General features: G+C 45.3%; 1 protein-coding gene across 1 annotated transcript in view; it reads left to right on the forward strand.

The window, feature by feature from the left end:
* Positions 1-8,317, forward strand: part of GPR176 (G protein-coupled receptor 176) — a 132,388-nt gene extending 124,071 nt beyond the window's left edge. Inside the window, exons 2-3 of the mRNA XM_044229935.1 lie at positions 718-970; positions 6,222-8,317. Coding sequence (XP_044085870.1) covers positions 718-970; positions 6,222-7,344 — 1,376 coding nt within the window. The 3' untranslated portion in view covers positions 7,345-8,317. The remainder of the gene's footprint in view (positions 1-717; positions 971-6,221) is intronic.
* Positions 8,318-9,418: the final 1,101 nt, after the last annotated feature.

The raw sequence follows: 9,418 nt of genomic DNA on the forward strand, positions 1-9,418 counted from the left end.
GAGAGCAGAAGCACCCTTGGGGGCAGGCAGAGGGAGAAGCAGGCTCTCCGCTGAGCAAGGTGCCAAACCTAGGACTCCATCCCAGGGCCCTGAGATCATGACCTGAGCCAAAGGCAGATGCTTAACTGACTGAGCCACCTAGGTGTCCCTCATCAGGACTTTCAAAAGTAATGATTACATGTCGAAATAATAATGTTTGTGATATATTGGGTTAAATAAAGTATATTCTTAAAATTTCACCTGCTTGTTTTTGCAAAATAGGGCTGCTAGAAATTTTTAATTACATGTGTGGCTTGCGTCATATTTCTCTTGCAGAGTTTGGCAACATGGAGGTCGTTTGCAAATTTGGTAAGAATAGACTGCCTGAGATTAAGTAATATCTAGCAAATTCTTTGTATACCCAGATGAGACTGAGTCATCATCTAATACTGTTATGTCTAAAATTAAATAACAAAAGTCACCACCAAAAATCCTTCCAGCCTTTTTGATGTGTACCTAAGTGATTTGATACTTTCACATAAATTGACAATAGAATATGTATTTACGTGAAATCCTTTGAAATCAACTCTCAAATGTGGTTTTTTGATCTTTTTTTAACCTGTTCCTTTCTTTCCTTTTTTTCTCTTCTTCCTTTCTTTTCATTTAATTTTTTTATTTCTAATTTTTAAAACTTTTTTATTTTATTTTATTTATTTATTTATTTGCATATCTGGCCAGGAAACTTCATGGTGTTATGGTCAACTTGCCGCACAACCGTGTTCAAATCTGTCACCAACAGGTTCATTAAAAACCTGGCCTGCTCTGGGATTTGTGCCAGCCTGGTCTGCGTTCCCTTTGACATCGTTCTCAGCACCAGTCCTCACTGCTGCTGGTGGATCTACACCATGCTTTTCTGCAAGGTCGTCAAATTTTTGCACAAAGTCTTCTGCTCTGTGACTATCCTCAGCTTCCCTGCCATTGCCTTGGACAGGTAAGACAGGGTAGCTGGGGGTTCAACTTTTTTTTTTTTAAAGTGCATTAAAAAATTAGCATCACAAAGCAAAGGGTGACTAGTCCATGTTCCACATACTGCTTTGTAGTCCCCTAGTGGTCAGTAGAAAGAGAATGAATAGGGCACCTGGGAGGCTCAGTTGTTGAGCATCTGCCTTTGGCTCAGGTCATGATCCCAGGGTCCTGGGATGGAGCCCTGCAACAGGCTCCCTGCTTGGCAGGAAGCCTGCTTCTCCCTCTCCCACTCGCCCTGCTTGTGTTCCCTCTCTCACTGTGTCTGTTTCTGTTAAATAAATAAATAAATAAAATCTTAAAAAAAAAAAATCTGAAACAGATCCCTCACAAAAGACATGTTGATTACACAGCAGCTAGGGAAAATAGGACCTTGATAAAAGATGTGGCATGGGGGTGGGTGGGGTTCATCATGAGGTTGCTGGAGCAGGCTGGATCTTGGTGTAGCTTCAGCTTGGTTGGAATCATTGGTATTTGCCTTGCAATTTGTAGTAGATGTCTCATCTGATTGATAACTCTGCAATTAGTGCTTTTTGATGTAGGATGAAAACATTTCTGGAAGAACAAGGGGACAATTCAGCCGTTATTTAACAAATGATTTGACAGCCCAGTTGGACCCAGCAAGATAATTCTAGAATTCCTTTGGAGGACTGATTTCCAAGCCTTTATATTGTGGTGGTGGTTGTTTTCTCTTCCCGTCCTTTTTAAAAAGATGTTCACTTGGAAATGAATCACATCTTAGCTACTGCCCTGGTACATAATTGGATCAAATTGATCAGGGTCAAGTGTAAAGATCTCAGTCATCATCAGCTTCCTGTCTTCTCCTTTTGTTGTGAGCACTTCACAAATATAGTCTAAGATAATAATACATTTTAGAGAATAGAACTAAATAAGCAAACAAGAGCTGAGGAGTCTTCTGCATCTGTGAATACTTTTGATTTCAAGATTTGCAGAGAGAAACGTTGCTGAGGGGAAAGAGTGGGCTCTTCTGACTTTATCCCCATTGATACATTTTACTGGATTTTAGATGAATTTGGAATTTTTACTTTTTATTTTTTAAAAATATTTATTTATTTGAAGAGAGAGAGCATGCACAAGCTGGGGTGGGGACAGCAGGCAGAGGGAGAGGAAGAAGCAGGCTCACTGCTGAGCAGGGATGCCCCCCACCCCAATTTGGGACTTGATCCCAGGACCCTGGGATCATGACCCAAGCTGAAGGCAGACACTTAACTGACTGAGCCACCCAGATACTCCACGAATTTGGAATTTTTAAACTCTTTATCCATTCACAACTATACCTTAATGGCCTATGAGGGCATGGATTGCAGAACCAATCTGTGGAGTCACTTCAGCTGCAGTCCTGGAATTCTGATTTGATTTGCTTCCCAGGGTCATCTGCATGGAGGGACACAGAGTCCCACAAAGTCCCCAGTGTACTCGAAAGAGTCACTGACTCCTAACTTAAGAGAGGGGAGTCTGGCACCCCAAGTAACTTTAAACCCTGCCTACACACTGCTTTTGTGCTGGGTTGCTTTGGGCAAAATGACTAACCTTTCTGAGTCTAATGTTCCTCTGCAGTAAGAAATATTAAATGAGGTCACGTGGGTGGCTCAGTTGGTTAAGCGACTGCCTTAGCTTGAGTCATGATCTTGGAGTCCCGGGATCAAGTCCCGATTCGGGCTCCTTGCTTTGCAGGGAGTCTGCTTCTCCTCCTGACCCTCTCCCCTCTCATGCTCTCTCTCTCAATCTCAAGTAAATAAATAAAATCTTAAAAAAAAAGTTAAAGAGGGGGGTGCCTGGGTGGCTCAGTGGGTGAAGCCGCTGCCTTCGGCTCAGGTCATGATCTCAGGGTCCTGGGATCGAGTCCCGCATCAGGCTCTCTGCTCAGCGGGGAGCCTGCTTCCCTCTCTCTCTCTCTGCCTGCCTCTCCATCTACTTGTGATTTCTCTCTGTCAAATAAATAAATAAAATCTTTTAAAAAAAAAAAAGTTAAAGGAATTATTTATGACCTGTTCTTGGATAGGCCACATCAATATTTGTCTGTCTTTCTCTAGCCTTCCCTCTCGGCAGGCACATTTTTCCATATATTGTCGGCAATCATTGAACCGTCAGATATGCCTGGGAGCCACTCTAGCTCTTTGGGAGTTTCTCATTGGAAATTCACCATCTCCAGGGCCAGGAGAAATAGGTGACAAAGCCAAGTGTCACTGGCCAGATTGGGGTTTTGTGTCTGCATTCCTGCTCATAAGGGTCAATAACTCAGCAGATGCAGCTAATAGTTACTTTGTGGGTATCTAGACTCCACCAGAAGGACTTTCTTAGAAGAGACATCAGAAATCTGGAGTCTAACCATTTTTACTTATTTTTTATTTTTTTCAAAGATTTTAATGTCTAAGTGATTTCTATACCTAATGTGGGGCTTGAACTCAGGACCCTGAGAATAAGAGTCGCACACTCTACCAACTGAGCCTCCTGGCACCCCGAATTTTATTGTTTTTAAATGTTGTTGACTGATTTTCATTCAGAAAAGATGACGGGGGTCACTCAGTCCCTTCAACAAGCTGAATGTGCTCCATGTGATGCCATTTTGCTGCATGTGTCTCTTTTCGTGCTTGGCAGGAGGTCTTTGAATATCTGGAAAGTGTACTTTCAGGTGAAGAAGATACCTCCTGCTCATTCATAGTCATTACCCTCCACAGCTGCACATCGAGGCAACCGCTAATCTACTCTCTATCTCTGTATGTTTGCTTCGCTGGGTGGCGGGGTGGGGGGGACATTGCATATTGTGGAATCATAACATGTTCTTTTACATCGGCCTTCTTTCACTCAGCCTCATGTTCATCTGTGCCCAACCATCAGTGCTTCCTTCCTTTTTTCCCCAGTTCTGTTGAGATATAATGGACATACAGCAATGTGTAAGTTTAAGGTGTATGCCAAGATGATTGGACTTACATATGTTGTGGAAGGACTGGCAGAGTAAGTTTAGTTAGCATTCATCATGTCATACAGATACAGGGGGAAAAAAAGGAAGAAGAAAAAAAAGTTTGTTTGTTTTTTTTTTTTCCTTAATGATGAGAACTCCTAGGATCTACTCTTTAAAATTTGCTCCATTCCTTTTTTATTACTGAATAATATTCCATCGTATGGCTATACTGTATTTTCTTCGCTCATTTACTTGTTGACATTTGGGTTGTTTCCACTTTTCTGACTTTTGTGAATAACGCTGCTATGAATCCTGAAAGGTTTTTACAACAGGATGGAACAAGAGTGGGGACACGTTATTCTGAACCGTTTGCTACCATATCTTGAAGCAATGCACTAATCCCCTTCGGTGGTTTCTGGGCCTTTCGACAAGAAAACATGTAAATGATAAAAAAAAAAATCCTTATTTTCTTTACAGCAGGAAATCAATTATATTTTTGCTATCATTTAAAAAAAGTAAATATGTGCTTTTAGTAGAAAAAAAAGGCTGGTAAAAAAAAAATCCTATTTTATTATGCAGGGAAACCAGTTACTGGCAGGTGTAGGGTGGTGTGCATGAAGGTGAAGGGAAGATAATCCTTTCTCTTACTTGTTGCTCAGATACTTGTTTCCTGGCTCCGAGTCTGTGAATTCACTTGGAGGCTACTTCTGGCATCATCTTCTAGAGATGTAAACATTGACAAGATGATTTCTAGTGAGCCCATGTGCTTTTCCACTACACAGTGGAAACGGGGTTTTATCACCTGTCGGTAGACCAATGGGAATGTATTCATGTGTGGGTGTAGCACCTTGACATTGGATTAAGGAGCTGTTACTAGAAAAGTCTGTCTATATTCAGAAAAAAAAATTGAGAGCATGCATAACCTATGCACTTCTTTCTCTTTTTTTCCCCTCCCAGAAAGAGATCTAGGACACATTTCACCACGCTCCATCCATTCCTGATTATCCATGGTCATGTTGTGCTCACCTCGTATCTCCCTCAACCTGGAACATTCTCCCCCAGCTTGTCCCCTGCCAGACTCCACCACAGTGCCACCTTCTGTTGACGTTTCTCCAGGTGCTCCTTTTCCCTGTCCCTCCTTTATGCATACCTCTAGAATAGCCATCATCTCCTTGGTTATAACTGCTTGCTTGCATGCCTTTTCCCCCACGGACTTCAGAGACATTCCTGTGTGTCTTTTCATCTTTGTGACCCAGTGCCTGGTGTGGTACCTGGCACAGATCTCATGACAGGAAGGCATGCTTGCTTCCCTGGCCCCAGGAGCAGCGCATGTTAATAGAGTTGTAAAGTCAACTCCAGCTTTCGCTGACCGCGGAAATGTATGCCCACCGGAGGTCTGATGGCTAGTGACAGCCCTCTCATGACAGATGTGGCTCCTGGGGTCTGAAGAATTAACTCAGTTTCCCTAAATCATGGGCGATACTGAAACAAGGTGCTTTTGGAATTTTGATTACAGAATAATCAAGTGAAAGCCTGAAGGAAGCAAGATCTGATCTGATTTTAGCAAAAATCTAATCATGCAGGCATTGTAGACTTATTAATTGTGAGGGTTACTGAGTGATCATCGTGGGAACCATGGCTATTGAGGAGGCATAATTTTTGTCAGTTGAATTGATTTTGTGCAAGGACCTTGTCAGAGTCCTGTCCCTCACACAGGGTTCTTTTGCCCAGAGCTGCTATAAATGCTGATGATTTCCATGTGTGCACTGTGCCATGAGTCTGCTTTAGATACATGCATAGGTAAATTTCTTCCCATTAGCAGCTTTGAAAATTGCCCATAAGCTCCTCTAGTCCCTGTAAAAAAATTTTTTTTACAAGTTATGCTTTATCCCTGAGTTGAAAAATTGATGTCTTTACAGCACATGGCATCCTTTGTATCGAGGGCACCCCTTGGGATCTAATGCTGATGGTAATATTTATAAAGTTAGCTATGAAATGCAGGTATTTACCTATTTTCCTGATAGTCTTGAGAGTCCCATACGACGGGGCTCTTCTCCGCTCATTTGAAAAAGGTCTTTTTTTTTTTTTTTGGCCTCGTATTGCTTATTTTATACAGCAAGGCCCTCAAAATTTAAGGTCTGGTTTCCCAGTTCCCCCAGTGATTCCCTCCATCTGAGGCAGAATAAAAGAACTTGACCCATTTTCCACCTCTTCCTCCTACTTTGAGTCAGATAGAGGCCCCTCACTTAAACAGTATCTTCTCCTGTGCAATGGAGTTTGCTTGTGCGTTTTGCAGGTACTACTCTGTCCTTTATCCACTGGAGAGAAAAATCTCTGATGCCAAGTCCCGTGAGCTAGTGATGTACATCTGGGCACACGCAGTGGTGGCCAGCGTGCCCGTGTTTGCAGTGACCAACGTGGCCGACATCTATGCCATGTCCACCTGCACGGAAGTCTGGAGCAACTCGCTGGGCCACCTGGTGTACGTGCTCACCTATAACATCACAACGGTCATCGTGCCCGTGGCTGTGGTATTCCTCTTCCTGATCCTCATCCGCCGGGCCCTGAGCGCCAGCCAGAAGAAGAAGGTCATCATCGCGGCCCTCCGAACCCCACAGAACACCATCTCGATCCCCTACGCCTCTCAGCGGGAGGCGGAGCTGCACGCCACCCTGCTGTCCATGGTGACGGTGTTCATCTTGTGTAGCGTGCCCTACGCTACCCTGGTCGTCTACCAGACCGTGCTCAATGTCCCCAACACGTCTGTCTTCTTGCTGCTCACAGCCATTTGGCTGCCCAAGGTCTCTCTGTTGGCCAACCCCGTGCTCTTCCTGACCGTGAACAAGTCTGTCCGCAAGTGCTTGGTGGGGACGTTGGTCCAGCTACACCACCGTTACAGTCGCCGGAATGTGGTTGGCGCGGGGGGCGGGGTGGCCGATGCCAGCCTGGAGCCCAGCCTGCGTTCGGGCAGCCAGCTCCTGGAGATGTTCCACATCGGGCAGCAGCAGATCTTTAAGCCCACAGAGGATGAGGAAGAGAGTGAGGCCAAGTACACCGGCTCCGCCGACCTCCCGGCCAAGGAGGTGCTCGGGCCCTGCCTGGAGGGAGAGCAGGGACTGCAGCGGTTGCCCGCTGTACCTCTCCTGGGCGCCACGGACTCTAGATCCCAGGGTGGGTCAGCGGTGCCTGGGGAGCCCGAGACACTGCCTGACAAGTACTCCCTGCAGTTTGGTTTTGGGCCTTTTGAGTTGCCACCTCAGTGGCTCTCAGAGACCCGAAACAGCAAGAAGCGGCTGCTTCCCCCCTTGGGGAACACCCCAGAGGAGCTTATTCAGACAAAGATGCCCAGGGTAGGCAGGGTGGAGCGGAAGATGAGCAGAAACAACAAAGTGAGCATTTTTCCGAAGGTGGATTCCTAGTCAGGATTGTCGAGCCCCCTCACTCCCACCTTCCCCTTTGCTCTGGCTCTGGCAGGATTTGGGCATCTCACTGCAACCGAGTACCGGTTGCCTCCTCCTGTGTGTGCCCTCTGCTTTTTGAATGAGAGGGAAATCTATAGAAGATCAGCTGTCCTCTTTATTGAGGGAGTATATATATATGCATCTCTGTGGTCTGTGTCCTAGGTGAAGTGTGCGTTCCTCTCTGTGGACACAAAAGCTGGGCAGTGTGCAACAGGTCTTGGAATGGGTACTCCCTGTGCATTTTCTGAGGACTCCTTGGTTCCTGGGCCCCACAGAGAGTACAGGGAGAGAAAAACATCTGTGAGTTTGGAGGGAGCAGGACACCCTAGGAGAAGCCCAAGAGGATTATGGAGTGGTGTGGCCATAAAGAAAAGACCTATTTATCCTCAAATAGGATAAATATTTAAAAATGTTTCATAGTGATCTGCATCTTCAGGGGAGATAGGGACTTGGCATTTGACACCTTTTCTCTGGAAGGCCTGATCGTATGACTCAGTTTCTTCTGAAGCCCTTCATCTCTTTCACTGGGATGTAGATGAGGAAAGGAGCTTCCACTCTCATTTGACAGACAAGGCAATAGATGTGCTTGGGGGTCAGGGAGGAGATACTCTGTCTTGACGATCCTGACATTTTCCTGGCACCACTGAAAACCTCAGAAATTTCTGTCTGCAGTGTTGATTGGAAAACACTACAAGTGCTTTACTATGTCTTTCCCCCTTAAATTGCATTAATTTTTCAACCAGTGAGAGAAACTGAGAGGTAAAGAAGAAAGACAAAAATGTCCATACTGTGTAGTCTCTTCTCTTCCAATGCTGATTTCATGTGAAAGGGGCTCTGTCAACATCAGTAGCTGTGAAGGATATTGAAAAAAAGAAAAAAAAAAACTATCTTGTGCAAACTTTTGGAATTAAAAGGCAATTTAAAAATGAAGAGTTACAGGGCACCTGGGTGGCTTAGTGGGTTAAGCATCTGCCTTTGGCTCGGGTCAGAGTCTCAGGGTCCTGGGATTGAGCCCCATATCGGGCTCTCTGCTCAGTGGGGAGCCTGCTTCTCCCTCCCCCTCTGCCCGCTTCTCTACCTGCTTGTGCTCTCTCTCTCTCTCTCTCTGTGCCAAATGAATGAGTAAAATCTTAAAAAAAAAAAAAAAAAAGCAGAGTTAGTGTGCACTGAGTCCTCTGGAAGCATCATGCTAAAAATGCTTGATTAGGAAAGGTGATGCTGCCCAGAAGAGTGACAGAAGTCAAAGCTGGCTTCCTTGTGATGATGACTCCAGAACCCAGGTGTGGCCAGCTTCATTTTCAGTCACTTTATGGTTCTCTCTTCATTTTGGACACAATGGAAGAATAAAACAGAAAAATTTAATCATTTTAAAATGCCAAGGCAGCCCCTAGCCCAGGAAGGCACCTTCACTTCCTCTTTTCTGGTAAAGTTTTAGCAGGAGTCAGAGTGGATAGAGGAGGACAGTGTCCTCAACAGATTAGCCTCCTGGCAGGGCATGCAAAGGGGTGGGCAGGGGGCTCTCACAAGCAATTCAAGTCCACTTTGGGGTGGAATTCACCAGTCTAAACTCGAACCATTGATGACATTTCACTTTTAATGACAGCAAATCAAGTGCCAGCTCCACTCTTCTCTCTAGGACATTTTGTTTTTGTTAATAGTATGTTGTGGGGTGGGGGGCAATCCAGTGCCTTGAGCAAGCCTTAGTGAATGTGGGCAGAAAGTGGGCATTCTCACCGACAAACTTCCTTCCGCATCCCAATGGCAGTGGCCCTCATGGATCACTTCTTGTTGTCCCTTGGAGGAAGCTCAGACTATGTGTAGGGAGTTTCCTTTTCCTGTTTTCTTCCTGGGTGTGGTGTCTTGTGATTCCAGAATATGAACCCAACTTCCTTTCCCTGGGAGGGGCTAAGCCTCCCTCTTTGTGTTGTGTCTCCTTGCAGTGTTGTGTGCTCTCAGCACAAACCGGGGGACTGCCACACCCTCTCTTGGCACCTCCTGCCCCCAGGCCCTTTGTGCATGCCGTCTGGAGCTC

The sequence above is a fragment of the Neovison vison genome, chromosome 13 (genome assembly GCF_020171115.1).
Source record: "Neovison vison isolate M4711 chromosome 13, ASM_NN_V1, whole genome shotgun sequence".
NCBI classification, from domain to species: Eukaryota; Metazoa; Chordata; class Mammalia; order Carnivora; family Mustelidae; genus Neogale; species Neogale vison.